General features: G+C 40.0%; 1 protein-coding gene across 1 annotated transcript in view; it reads left to right on the forward strand.

Annotated features, from left to right (window-relative positions):
- The window catches only part of vax2 (ventral anterior homeobox 2), a 16,172-nt gene extending 8,814 nt beyond the window's left edge, over positions 1–7,358 (forward strand). The window contains exon 3 of the mRNA XM_061960572.2: positions 6,573–7,358. Coding sequence (XP_061816556.1) covers positions 6,573–7,070 — 498 coding nt within the window. The 3' untranslated portion in view covers positions 7,071–7,358. The remainder of the gene's footprint in view (positions 1–6,572) is intronic.
- The last annotated feature ends 8,367 nt before the right edge of the window (positions 7,359–15,725 follow it).

Consider the following 15,725-nt stretch of genomic DNA (forward strand, 5'->3'; position numbering starts at 1 on the left):
ATATATACATTTATTTATATATATATATATATATATATATATATATATATATATATATATATATTAAGGAGGCACTTGAAGAAAAATGGGCTGCATGGTCGAGTGGCCAAAAAGTTCAATTTTGGTCTCATCACTCCAAATTACTTTGTTCCAGAAGTTTTGAGGCTTGTCTCTGTGCGGTTTGGCGTAATGTAAGCGGAATACTTTGTGATATTTGCGCAGAAATGGTGACTCTGGCGACTCGACCATGCAGCCCATTTTTCTTCAAGTGCCTCCTTATTGTGCATCTTGAAACAGCCACACCACAATTTTTCAGAGAGTCCTGTATTTCAGCTGAAGTTATTTGTGGATTTTTCTTTGCATCTCGAACAATTTTCCTGGCCGCTGTGGCTGAAATCTTTGCTGGTCTACCTGAATCCCTCATTTCCACTTCTTAATCAGCGTTTGAACACTGCTGATTGGCATTCTCAATTCCTTGGATATCTTTTTATACCCATTTCCTGTTTTATGCAGGTCAATTACCTTTTCTCACAGATCCTTTGACAGTTATTTTGCCTTCCCCATGACTCAGAATCCAGAAACATCTGTGCAGCACTGGATGAAAGATGCAATGGTCTGTCAGAAGCCCAGAAACTCACTGACCTTTCATACACACACATTAATTACAAACAAACAGGTCACAGGTGAAGATTGGAACCTTGATTAGCCATTCAAACCTGTTTGTGTCAACTTTTGTGCCTGTTATCAGATCAAAGTCACTGTGGTATGTAAACTTTTGATCAGGGTCATTTGGGTATTTTCTTTTGTCATTTTTATTTAAAAAGAGTAAACACAGTTGTTTGCCAATAAATAGCTTCACACAACCATTAAGCATGAGTGGAAGAAAGTTTTTTGTGTTATCATTCATATTCTCTGAAGAATGGCCAAGAAATCAAAAATTCTCCCAGGGTATGTAAACTTATGAGCACGACTGTATATATGAGAGAGAGATAGATAGATAGTATGTGTATGTATGTAATAAAAAAATATTAAATACAGACAACCTGGAGTGTCTGGAACTTTACACTAATTAATTAACATGAATAATCAAAGCAGCAGAATACAAATCAAATCTCTTTTTCCTAATTGAATTATTCGATTTAATCAATTAATCATTGCAGCCCCACTTGAGTCCTGACCGTAGGTGCATGTCATGGCAAAATAGACTGCGGGATTAATCTGCATTTATACATGATTAATGCAATAATTTATTGTGATTAAATAATTGTATGCGTTAACACACTCATTTTGACACCCAATTGTAAATATAAAACAAATACATCAACAGTGGCACATCAACAGTGCCACGTCTTATAAAGAAATTAAAAACAAGCAAACAGGTCAATAGGTTGAATAGACTTTAGGAGCTCTCCACAATAAGAGCACGATCACCTCTAATTTCTAGCCTGCCTTTAGGCCCACTCAGAAGGAGCTGATTGGTTGGAGAGCGGGTGGGTTTATACAGATGTAGCAATTTGAAAGCAAATACTTTATAATAAAAGCTTTAATTTTTGCGAGCTGCCTCATATATAAACTACATTTTCCAACTTTACCCCGATCTGGCTGTGGAGTTTTAAACGGGGCTCTATATAATTATTTTCCAGTGTTCAAACACACAAAAACAAGCTTGGTAATTATAAAATAGCTTAACTATAAGGGCCATTGGAATGAAAGTGAAAAGTCTCTCAGATCGGTGACAGTATGTTTGACATATTCCTCAAGGATGCCAATATTTAGGGTTTGTACGAACCTTGTGTTGCACCAAAGACCATTATCTCTGTGTTAAAATTGAGGATTGTGTTAGCCATCCAAACTTTAATGTTATCCAGACTATTGAATAAGAGTGTATGAGAATATCCGTCTTGTTTTTTTAGAGTTCGGTAGATCTGGCAGTTATCTGCATAGCAGTGGAATAAAAGGCCATGCATGCTTCCTTAGTATCAACCAAAAAGGAAACATGTAGAGGGGGGGAAGCAGGAGACCGACAAGTGAGTCATGTGAGCCCCCACACATTTGAGGAAGACACAGCATCGCCACAGCGGTTCGCAAAATGTTCTTCCTTCTAAGTCACAGGGGTCAAACCCAAGACCCGGGGCCAGATGTGGCCCGCCACTTCATTTTATTTGGCCCTCGAAATCCTGGAAATAATTTGTATCAATAAAGTACTGTAACTTTTCTTACTAAATGTATCCTTTCTTTCTATTTTGGGAGGGGAAAAAAATTTACTCCATGTAACCGCAAATTATGTTAACTTAAATATTGTCTAATTATGCAAAAATATATTATCAAACATTCAAACCATTTTTTAAATATAAATAAATACTAATAATAATGATTTCAAAGCAAGTTATCCATCAAATTGTGCAATGTAAAAGTAGCAATACATTTCATGGTAAAATTGTGAAATTTACTGTGGTTTTTACAGCATTTTTCTCTAAATTAAAAAAAACATACTTTTTCTACTGTAATAAACTGTGGTGCCATTTTGGCATTTACAGATACACTGAAAAACCTACAGTTGTTGATTTGCGGTAAACAAACAACAACAACAAACTGGCAGCTCAGGTGCCAACATTTTACTATAAAAACGGCGTGGCGCGGTGGAAGAGTGGCCGTGCGCGACCAGAGGGTCCCTGGTTCAATCCCCACCTAGTACCAACCTTGTCATGTCCGTTGTGTCCTGAGCAAGACACTTCACCCTTGCTCCTGATGGGTGCTGGTTAGCGCCTTGCATGGCAGCTCCCTCCATCAGTGTGTGAATGTGTGTGTGAATGGGTAAATGTGGAAGTAGTGTCAAAGCGCTTTGAGTACCTTGAAGGTAGAAAAGCGCTATACAAGTACAACCCATTTATCATTTATTATTTAAAAATTTATTTTTTATTTTTTACAGTAAAAAAAAAAAAAAAAGTTTTATTTAGACATTTTACAGTAAAATTCTGCCAACTGAGCTGCCTTTTTCTTTTTCTTTTAACCATAAAAACAGCAGTACTGTTTTTCCATTTACAGTAATATGCACTAAATTTTAAGGTAACATTTTTGCAACTTACCATATATTTTTTTACATTTTAGTTTAAAAAAAATCTACTAATAAAATGCATACAAAATTGTGTAATAATAGTGTTCACTGTTAAAAACGGCATAACTGTGATGTGGCCCTCAGTAAAAACGACTTTGACACCTCTGTTCTAAGTAGAGCGGGTCCAGATCTGGTATTGTGTCCCTGATGGGGATGAAACGACAAACAGTATTAAGGGTTAGTATCAGCATTTTTTATTAAAATTATCGCAAAACCGTGATTGATAACCACACTTTGATAAACTCACAGACAGGTGACGCTGCTAATTTACTGGAGAAGCTCGCAAGCTAACTTAAATGCTAACATGAATACAAGAGACAATACGCCTTTCCCCATTACAAATGACATGCACCAGCTAAACTTGTATCAACACATTGTTGTCTGAGCAACTAAGCTATTCAATTGTGCACATTTAACCCGCAAGCTGTGCTTTCTTAAAACAGTGTGGTCAATCTATACAGAGGAATATATGACTTCAACTCACGTGACATCACATAAACCAGAAACACCCGTTTTTTCACTAAAACCTTTACAAACTAAAATGAAAGATGATAAACATATTTAAACATTTAAAGAAAATAATACGACACATAAGAAGCAAGAACAATATTTAATGTTTCTTTGGCTAAGAAAGGAGATTGTGTGTCCGTTTATTTATTTGTATTTTTTCAAACAAAATTTGGTTATACGAATTCAGAGTGTGTATAAGTACTTTTTGAGAACATTCAGCAAAATCGTTATAATAATGATAACCGTGATCATTTTGGTCACAATAATCGTGATATGAAATGTTCATGCCCAGCCAAAGCTAAAGGAAAAATGAAAGCGTGGTGGTCCATTGTGTCATAAGCAGCCGTTATATGTAAAAGAATACAACACAGTCACCATGATTCTGTAACTAAAAATATATCATAAAACATCTTTAATAGTGCAGATTTTGTGCTGTCTTGGGTCTTAAAAACTGACTTTTTTGCATGCTACCAAAAAGACGGTCCCTTTTAGGCAGTTGGATCAGAATGTTTACCATCTAATCTAGGGGTGTAAAAAGTGCGACTTGGTGGCCATTTTCTGCCCACAGCTAATTATTTTTTTAAATTCCTTTGTGTATGATTAAAATTATGATTGGTGGAACTGTTGTTTTTAAGCTCACTTGCTGCACAGCTTCCTCTTGATTACTGCAGGGTTACGGTGCAGGGAATGGATGCTGTTTATTCGATAATTTTCATGACCATTTATATGCATATCAACTCTTTATAAGCCCTCCACACAACTTTCACACATACTTATAAACAATTAATATGCTCTCAAAAGATTCCATGCACTCTAAAACCCACATCATTTAAATGGGAACTCAAATCTCAATGTACAGTACTGTACTTAAAATCGGCGATGCACTGATTGTTTGTCCCTCGGGTGAAGGCAGAACGCCATTTGAGCTGGTTAAAGGTTCATCGAGACCTTCCGTAAATATTAAAGGTATTTTACCTGAATAAGAAAAAGCCTTGGTTTTTTTCAGTTTTGTTGAGTTTTTTTCCTGGTTCCAAAGAGCACCTCGCTTTTTTGATGATTTTTGATGCCCTTTACACTTTTTGGTAGACCTAGCAGCAGCACTCGAACCCCTTCATATATTGTTAAAATAAATACATTATTAATGAGGTATGTTATGAGATATTTCACTGATTTCCTTTGTCAGCTATAACACAAAGCATAAGATATGGTTGTTTTGTTCAGATTGCGTATTATGACCTACAGTGCACCTGGAGTATAGTATTTACAGATATCCACGTTTTCCACATGTTATGTCACAGTCCTATTCCACAATGGCTCAAATTTAATTTTCCCCTGACAATTTTTGTGTCTGATTTGTACAATCAATACAAAATAGGGGTTAGAAGAGAAAACTTTTTTTTTGTTCATTTTGCAATAATATTGCAACATATCAACACTTTGTAAAAGCACTTTACTGTAAATTGGATTGATTTTAGCATCTTTAAGTAACAAAAGTGTATCATGGTGCCCCCACCCAAATCCTCACTTTGTCTGTATTGGACCCTCACCAGAACAGTTTTGTGATTATATTCAACAAATATTACAAGTCAATAATTGCCACTGCTTTGTGTATTTATTAGACTCGTCCAGTTTAGTCCAGTTTTTGTATCAGACCGTTCCGTCATGTTACATTGTGTGTTGTGGATCGTTAAAGTGTGTCCATTGTGTAGCTGCAAGGCGTCACATGACCAGGATCAGGGGGGGGTCACTGAAAGTGTGAAAGCGAGCGCTTGGTTGGCCTCGTGCTTCTTGACAGCCTGGATGTTGATTTTTGTTCTTGAAAAATTGATTTTGGTGAATGCAGATGATCAAAGATCTGCCTTTGAACTCTCTTAACCTCCAAGTTTTGCAGCTGATTGGGATTCTCTCCTTCTTGTTTGACTGAGTCCTCTCCTCCTGACCCCAACGACCATGCACAGCTGCCCTTTCAATTCAACCCCCCTCATCATTACATGTATCTATTTATTTAACAACCCCACCACATACAAGAGAAGGTCAGCAGGTCATGTGTGCTTCACAGTTTTTGCCCGGCAACTCCAGAACTGAACTTCCTGTCGCACTTGTTGCTCAGGTTTGCTCTTTGCGCGTGCGGCGGCAGGGCGGGGTGCATGCAGAGACCGAGGCTGGGTGAAAATACAGGTCACGCCAGATCCAGATCTCTCTGGTAATCTGTGCCCGAGCGCTGAACCCTAGATCCCATTAAAAGGATTTACATCCAGTAGTGTAGATGTACCAAAGGCAGCTTTGCTTTCTTCTCCTCTCATCGTTTTCCCATCCAATCAAATCCTCTGCCATGGATAGTAGCGCCGCACATGCCAAAGCCCCCCCCCCGCACGGTGACAAAGGGAGGGACCTGGACACATAGTAAAAGCCTTTTAAGGAACGTGGGCGTGTTGATAATGAGCGGTAAGTATGACAGAAGGCCATCATGCCGCCCCGATCCCATTATACGTGTCATGGCTGCCAGCTGTCTCCATGAGTTTGCTCGTGGAGGCCGCTGGTTGAATCCGCCCCCGCTTGGCACTGATACTTTAACGCTGGACTGACCTGGTCACCTGCACGCAGCAGTACCTGGCTTTGTCATGTGACGTGATGCTCAGGCATGCCTCAGAGAATGTTCTTAAACATCCATTTTTCATGGGTGTTTGATGTGCCGCACTCTCCAATCCACACACAACACGCTATATGTTGGCTCCGCGCTGCGACGCATGCATTAAACATGGCCGACAAGGACAGACGCAGTTCACTAAGCTTTCTTTGGCTGGCGTGACAGCTCCTGTACTTCCTGCATCACTTTAGGGTTCCTGCCATGTTTCTGATTAGGAGTGGTGGAGTCGGGCAGTGTTCAGGTGCACACATCTTTCCTGCATGTCATGTGACCCATTTGTTTGTCTGCTTGCCGCTGCAGGTCAAGGTGTGGTTCCAAAACCGTCGGACCAAGCAGAAGAAGGACACCACCAAGGATTCGGACAAACGCTGCTCCTCTTCATCCGAGTCTTTGGCCACCTGCAACATCCTGCGTTTGCTGGAGCAGGGCCGCCTCCTGTCGGGCCCGGCTCCGCCCCCTAACCCGCTCCTAGGGCCCCAGCCACACCCGGCCAATGGCGTTCTGCTGAGCAGTCCCATCGGTGGCTCCTCAGCTTCCCCCGGTCTCAGCGGAAGCAGTCCCTCCAGCTCCCTCCCGGGGGCCGCCTATGGGTTGTCGCTGCCCCCGCTGGGCGGCACCCCGGTTTCCCCACGACTAGCCGTCCCACCACCGCATTCCCTCTGCTTCTCCATGCCTCTGCTGGGCGGAGCACATCACGAACTGACCTCCGCCTACAGCTGCGGGTCTTCGGCCTTTGAGCCGTACCTTAGGATGGACAGGAAGGAGACGGATCTGGGCGGCAAGAAAACAGTTTCCTAAAATGACTTCCGAGTTACGGCAAGTACACTACACGATGATGGCGGCCGAGCGCTGACCGGGGCATCATGTGACTGTCAGATGATGAAAAAAACAAACAAAAAAAACAAACTTGATGGCACGTTGACACACTCGCGATGGTGTTTTATGTGTGTGTGTGTGTGTGTCAGGGTGAAAAGAACCAGAATGCAATCCAGGACAGAATCAAATGTTTTGATGCTGTCCCAATATGGATGGAAAAAAGTAAGCGTAGCATTTAAGTGTGTTATTTAAAATGTTTGTGGTCCAGCAGTAGATTGTGTAATTTCTTGCTTTGCTTGTGTCTTGTGTTTGAACTAACTTATTGTGGTAGAACCTGGACCATCTAGCTCTCATAGTCTCAGTGTAGTCCTGGTCCACTTGGTAGCGTGCCAGCTCCTCCTTCGTGGCGACTTTGCTTTAATGAGCCACACACGGCAGAAGAACACCTTTAATGTCTGCTAGGGGTGTAACGGAATACACGCCATTGTCATGGTTAGCTACAGGTTAAAGGCCAAGGGAACAAAATGAAACTTTTTTTTTTAAACCGCAAATTTAATACAGCTTCTCATAATATTACCACCTTATTCTTGTCCAAATTGAGTTTGTATTAATTACAACTCTTATCTTGTAAAATTACAATAATTTGTTGGAAAATTCATAATTTTTCGGATAGTGTTCTAACTTTTTTTTCCTCATTGCATTATTTTCTCATAATAGGATTGTATTTTCTCTCAACGAAGTACAGCTTAGTACAACTTTTTCCTCATTTTATTAAGGCTTTAAATATTTTATTCTTTCTTGTAATTTGTTTACAATTTTTGTATATTCTAACATTAATCTTGTACCATTGCAATCTTTTTTTTGTTGTAAAACAATTACTTTGTTCTCCTAATAATCTGACTTTAATCTTTCAAACTTGTACAAATATATCCAATAGTTTACAAAGTTTATTTTTAAGAAATTGCAACAGTAAGAGCTTGAACAATGTGAATGGTTATTTTATTTTTAGTGGATGAAAGTTTCCTATGGGCTGAATAGCAGAATTAGTAGTTCCATCTTGTAGCCTTGTCCCGAGTGAACAATGGTGGCTCACTGCTTTCATCTTATCCACTTGTATTTGTCCTTTTGCATATATCACTGGGAATGCTAAGTGTTCCGAAATAGAAGACTTAAACCGAGGAAGAAGGTTTTCAACCTTTGGCTTTTCCTTGGCACTATAACTAGCCATGACTATAGCTAACCAAAGTCTGGACAGCACTGTTTTTGTTTACCGAGTCGACACGTGGGCAGTAATAGGCAGTTATACTTCCTGTCCCTCATTTAAACTGAATCCCATTTCTCTCCATTAACTTCTCGTTTGTCTAACCCCCAGCCCTCACCTCTCAAAACATAGGACCAAGACGTAGTGGCGCCCAAAAATGTGAATTCTGAAAGTAGATTTGCTGCATAATTGTTTGAGATGTGTCAACTTGAAGTGAAGTCGGTTTTCTGCTAGTCTGACAACTTAGTTTTCAAGCTACAGCTAGCTCATATGTCGAGCGATTTTAAAATGAAAACAACATTCCAAACATGGCTAATGTGAATTGATAAAGTAGATTAGCCGTCTAATCTTTCATGAAATGTACTAATTGTAGTAAAGTCAGTTTCTGCTCGTCTGACATAGCTACAGCCGTGCTAGCTATCTTATATGATGAGCGATTTTAAAATGAAAAACAACATTCAAAACATGGCTAATGTAAATTCTGAAAGTAAATTAGTTGTCTAATCGTTTATGAAATGTAGCAAATTACATTAAAGTCTGTTTACTGCTAGTCTGGCAACTTAGTTTACGAGCTATAGCCGCGTTAGCTCGTGTGTATGATGAGTGATTTTAAAACAAAAAACATTCAAAACATGGCAATATTTTTGTGGAGTAGCGAATGATTGAATACCTGATAAAATATGACTGTCATTACTATTATATCAATAACGCTTATAATTACTTATAATTATCCATGGCTCATGACAGAAAGTGTGGTCGGGACCACGCATTTCATTTCGAGGACTTAACTCTCTATGACCCTTAGCCCTTCCGTTAAACTTAAAGAAGAATTGCGACACCATTTTCATGATGTAAACCCGCAAAACCAAGTGCAAAGGGGTAAGACAAAGGGTATGGGAGAGAATTGGGATTCAGCATTAATAAATACTCTGTGTAAAATTGGTATGCCTCTGTACCGACGTGAATGTTCCATCCGTGAAAATCGGATTACAGACACATGTACCCTTATACCCCTAGATTACAGACACAAGTACCCTTGTACCCCTAGATTACAGACACATGTACCCTTATACCCCTAGATTCCAAAACCATGTACCCTTATACCCCTAGATTACAGACACATGTACCTTTATACTCCTAGATGACAGACACATGTACCCTTACAGTATACCCCTAGATTACAGACACATGTACCCTTATACCCCTAGATTACAGACACATGTACCCTTATACCCCTAGATTACAGACACATGTACCCTTACAGTATACCCCTAGATTACAGACACATGTAGTTTACCTCGATTACAGATACATGTACCATTACACCTATGTTACAAATACATGTACCTAGATTACAGATACTTGTACCTCGATTAGAGATACCTGTATATGTACCTTGATTACAGATACATGTACCGTTCCACCCCTAGCGTTTACTGTGGTTTGCATTCATAGTGCCACACGTTCCATTCAGCACTTGCAAAGGAACGCACGTGAAAATCTTCCCTCCAAATCAATTTGTGGTTCAAAGCACTTTATGTTTGTTTGTCCTCCACTGAACCTGTTTTGAGTGACAGATATGTTACCAAGTTCTCTACAAATGCAGTTTCTTTTCACAAGCCTTACGCCAAGACGTGGCGTGCGATGGCGAGCCTTCCTTCGAGAATGAAAAACGTCAGTTTGGCCTCAGTTTGAGCCACACGTCACATGACTTTTTCCACCATTTCACGGCTGCGTATTTTTCTTCTTTTCCACTGTGAGTTCTAAAGATTTTTTTTCCGAAGCTGCGCAGGCTTTTTTTTTTTTTAAAGGTCCTGACACCGTTCATAAAGACGTGGCTTTTCTGAAAGATGTTGAAAACAGCTGCAGGCCAGAAAAAAACACAACAAAATGGTTCTAGTTCTGTTGGATTGTCACGTTTGGATGTGTTTGGCCCGCCGCTATTGCTGTTGTCGAAAAGTGCCCTTCCTCATGCAACTATTGAGCTGAGAGGTCCACAGAATCTGGACTTCTTTGTCCAGCGGCGCCCCTGCTGTGTCGTCACCAAAACATTCGAGGACACTTCAGCGTGGTGCATAAGAAGGAATGTTCTTAGACTCGCTTTGCTTTGATGGCGTCGTGCTGGAGCAAAGTTTCCTCCTTCGTCGGCTTCGTCTCGCAGTGTTTCTCTTCAAATGCGCTTTGTGGAAAAGTAAAGACACACACAAGAATCGTTCTTCTCCGAGCTTGACACATCACACTACAGCTGTGTCTCAAATGGAATACTTCAGTCAATACCTACGCTTGAGTCTGTTTAGCTAATTGGAGAGCGAGCTTCCTCAACTAGTGGGTCCATGACGATGACTTCTGTTTTGTTTGATCAGCCGTTTTACTGTCGTCTTACAGGCACCTTTTGGAAACAATTAATAAACATTTGCAAAATCATTCCTACCGGTATACAACTGCGGCTTTGTTTATGTAAAAATATTTTTTTCTTCTAAAACTTGGTGGGTGTGGCTTAAATATCAGTGCGCTCTATCGCCCAGAAAATACAGTATATTTTGACAGTGTAATGCTGTCCCAAATTCCTTGTCATCGCTACAGTTATCGCCATATTTATTATTCTCTCTTTTCAATGGTAAATTGCAACCACTCAAGTTAGTCCCTCCCCTTCCGCTACAAGATGGCGGCTATCGAGGGTGTTAAGCACTGTGCACTCACCAGTTTGAGTGTTTTGAGTGCAACATCCTAGTGCTAAAAGTGAACACACTTCCGCACTCAAGTGTCAGTACGGTAGTGCGCCAATTGAGACACATATTAACTCTTTTGTATTAAATTTAAAGAGAAATATTCTATACAAAATGGTATTTTGTGTGTGATTGCAGCAGGAAAAAAACAAAACTTTTGTAAATATGCTTTACAGTTCTTTGTCTCATTAACATTTTGCACTTATTTAAAGAGGCTTACATCTGTTTTCTGGGCACAATCAGCCAAGATCTTGTACAATAATGTATTTTTATTCATATAAATATATGTCTATGTCACTTGTCTCCTGTCTTCTGTTTGATACATCTTTCTCCTGCATCTAACACTATTAAGGCAAATGTGGTAGAAACAAAACTGACTTTTACATTTAAATCAGATAACTTTCCTGATTTAATGTGTAAATTATCAGGCCTTTTCTGAAGCAACCTGTGAGTTTAACAATGGCGAAAATTAGATTAAGAGGCCAAAGAGCCACCAGATAGTCGTGCCACATTTTAAGTGAAAGAACTCTTATCTGACAATATTTTTCTAAATGTTAAAGTTTATCCATGGGATTAAAAAACAGGTGAAAACTGGTGTTCTCTCGTAAACCCATCTCTCACACACACACACACACACACACACACACACACACACACACACACACACACACACACACACACACACACACACACACACACACACACACACTCACATCCTAGACCCAGACGTCAGCATGAGGCACTTCTCCACACCACAACAATTGAGCGGCAGGGTGCCAATTACAGGGATTGGCACTTCTATTTGAGCGAGGACGGGTCTGCAGAAAGGGGACCAGATGGGTGGCCAGTTTTGCAGCTTTGGCCCATCGGGAGAGTGACAAACTGCGGCGGTAAAGACTTTGCAAGTTTGTGTTCATGGGCTCCACGTGATACGCCGCGGTCGTTCTTGTTTGCCACACTTGATGTACTTTGGGGGCGTGGCTGTTTCATTTTGTGTTGTTTGTTGTGAGTCGGCGGCGCAGCTTTTAGCTCCGCTTTGCATCTGTTTGTCTTCCAGCGGCACGTTCCGATGAGTTCAAGGCTTCGCCAACCCTGAGGAATGCATCCCACCACCCCCTGCCCTCCATCCCGTAACCCCTGCATCCTCTCAGAGCAGCTCAGCCGCCCACCGGGGGGCCCCTCCACTAATTAGGGTCACTAATTGGGGGTCAGTCGGGCCAGAGACCCCTCCACACCTGCATGGTCATGTGACATTCAAAGAGGTGCGCGGGGTCAGGGGTCGCGTAGTTGGAGGCCACAGAGAGGGAGGGGTTGGATTAGTTGGACTGCGGAGGCGGAGAAAATGTAAGAAAATAAAATTTCAGGCTTCTTTTTGCTGTATTTTGAATATTATTTTAATGTTCATATAATTTTATACAATGTTATTCTAGATCGACCATATTTTATAATTAATATCAAAATATTTATGAATATTAGTTAATAATTTTTTATTCTTCCACATTTCTCAACTGATTCAAACTGTTCCAAAGTGAAAACAATTAGCTCTTAAATGTTTCCAAAATTCCACATATTCTCTCAGCATTCACAACTACTATTGTCATTCCAGTATCAAATCATTCGGGCTCGGCGTTCTCCACATGCCCATAATTCTTTATTATCACGTAATTTCACCTTTTCCGTCCATACTTTTCGTTCATCTTCAGCTCTCCTGCATTCCCATGTAATTTCTACTGAAATAGTCCAGTTGTTTAATTTGCTGCGTGAAGACCTCACTGAGCTGAGCACAAACCTGCAAAAGTCTGCAGGCGTGAAAGAAGACATGCGGGGGGAGGGTGGGTTGTGGTTCTGTCAGCCGGGTCAAAGGCTAATTGCCAGGTGACCTCGGCGGGCGGAACAAGTCCGCGGAGGCCTCGAGCCGGCCCGCCCGTCTTGGTGAAGCCTGCTTGTTTTGACAGCGTTCACACAAGGTGCATTCCTGCGACCGACAGCGTCCCATTTTTCAATTTGATGTTGAAAGACGGACATAAAATCTATTTAGCACATTTCCATTCAAATGAAACAAATATTTACTACCGCTTTCACCACCTAATTGAACATTTCTCACTGCAACCTTTGTGCGCGTTCAACCTTGCATTTTCAGCTGATGAAAATGTTTGAAAGGCGCACTTTGAGACCGGAATCAAGGCCCGGCGAAGGTTGACACAAACAGACACGAAGAGAGAAAATAGGAGCTGACCCACGCTGCTTGCGTTACGTGGCGCTTCCAATTTGTACACCTTTTACAGACTGAAAATGATTCACATTGTGTTTTGTCCTTCTGTGCAAAACAACCAGTAGTCTCCTTTTTAAGCAACAAAGCAACACTCTTCCATCCAAATCTTCCCTTTAGTGCCTAAAGCTGCCTATTTGCCCCATTCAAAGCTGCTTGTGTCCCCAGTTCCTCACACACATTTGCATGGTTACTCACATTATGTGCTTGCTCTGATATACTATTATTATTGTTATTGTTATTGTTATTGTTATTATTATTAAATTGTTATGCTAATGATTATGTACAAGCCATTGAAGTGCACATTGATTTGTTAGTCACCTATTGCATTTAGCTTTCACTAATATTGTGTTTCTTTCTGCCACAAGACTCCAAAGTGGGCTGACGTCTCTCCAGAGATAGTTAATATATATATATTTTGTATCTTGTTATGCTTATATATAAAGTGTATACATTTATACACAACACCTGAAACAATTATAGACTCAACACACTTGGAGGATGTTCATTCATTTGTTTAATTTTGTAGAACGCAAATAACAGAAATGACACAAAACTAAAGTCATTTTAAATGGCAATCTTTTGGTTTTAAGAAAGGCTAAAAGGAATCAAAAAGATAAATCGTGCTCGTCAGTAACAGTTTCATTTTAAAATGATGGAATCCATCAATACTGAGAAAATTAGGATGAATTAAAAACAAAACAAAAAACACTACAACACACCACTAGTAATTTAGAGCAGGGGTGCCCACACTTTTTCTGCAGGCGAGCTACTTTTCAATTGAAGTCAAGGGGATCTACCTCAATCATATACATCATTTTTATTTATTTATTTATGAAAGAGACTCTTTTGTTAACAAGTTAAAGGTGTTTTATGATGATACAAGCATGTTTAACACATAGATTCCTTTCTTTCACGAAGACAAGAATATAAGTTGGTGTATTACCTGATACTGATGACTTGCATTGATTGGAATCAGACAGTAGTGCTAATAACGTCTGCATTTTCAAATGGAGGAGAAAAAAAGTCCTCCTTTCTGTCCAATACCACATGAAAGTGATTGGTTTTTGACATCTTATTTGTTCAGCTTCCATACTTGTTTTTGTACACTTTACAAGAAATACATTGGCGGCAAACGCCGTAGCTTGCTAGCTTGTGCACGCCAGCTTTCTGAGACTCTTATTTTGTTAGCGCAGGCAGGATGAAGCAATGCTTTTATTGTGGAATATTGGAACTGTGCAGTCGGCCATAGAGTTTTGACCGCATGTACGACGCAAGAGTCTGTTGAAATAAAAATTGTTTCTCGCCTTCTTGTCGGTAATTTTTTCTTAATAATGAGCTCACAGCAGCGAGCGTCATCTCAGAAGACCCTCGGGTGCCGTGAATGTCAATCAAGTGACGAAAGTGACGTCTTGGTGAAGATTGACGATCGCTAATTTTTAGGTCTATTTTTTTAACGCCTGGCTGGCGATCGACTGACACACCCTTCGCGAATGACCGGTAGCTTGCGATCGATGTAATGGGCACCCCTGGCTTAGAGTTTCTAACTAATGGACTCAGCGAGTAACAAACAGTACTCTTTATCAATCTTGTTCCAACTTTCTCTGATTGTTGTTGTAAGATCAGCTTTGCAGGTTGGAATGACCATCATGGACCATTTTCTTCATTTTCCACCTCAGATTTTTAATTGGATTGAGATCCAGACTCTTTGCAGACCACGACATTGACTTTATGTGTCTTTCTTCAAGGACAGGCTTCAATTTTTGCTCTCTGGCAAGATGCATTATTGTTTAAAAAATGATGCCATTATACCCAACAGCCTTTTATTGATGGAATAGGAAAAATGTCCAAAATGTCAATGTAAACGTGTGCATTTATTGAAGATGCAATGACTGCCATCTCCCCAGTGTCATTACCTGGCATGCAGCCCCAATGACAGTGAAAGTTTGCATGTTTTCTTCAGGCAGTCTTCATAAATCTACACAAAAGTTCCAGCATCATCACATTGCCCAATGCAGATTTGTGATTCATCACTGAATATGACTTTCATCCTGTCATCCATAGTCCACGATTGCTTTTCCTCAGCTATCGGGAATTGATAAGATTTTTTCAATTCTGATTCCACTTTCGATTTGGTTTAACGATTCGGTTTTTTGTTGGTTGTCCTATCTATTCTTATTTGGGAAAAAAGAAAACCAACGGGTGGATTAGCTTAACTTTGTTTCATTTGGGGGTAACATTAGGTACATAGCATACAAAATAATGACTTTTTAAAAATATATATTAAAAATCAATATTCTTCTATATAATTTAACAAAATAAATTATATGTGGAAATGACACAAGAATATAACATTTTCAAAACTTTAGGAAATCTTTGTC

Source organism: Nerophis lumbriciformis, linkage group LG05 (genome assembly GCF_033978685.3).
Source record: "Nerophis lumbriciformis linkage group LG05, RoL_Nlum_v2.1, whole genome shotgun sequence".
Classification (NCBI taxonomy): Eukaryota; Metazoa; Chordata; class Actinopteri; order Syngnathiformes; family Syngnathidae; genus Nerophis; species Nerophis lumbriciformis.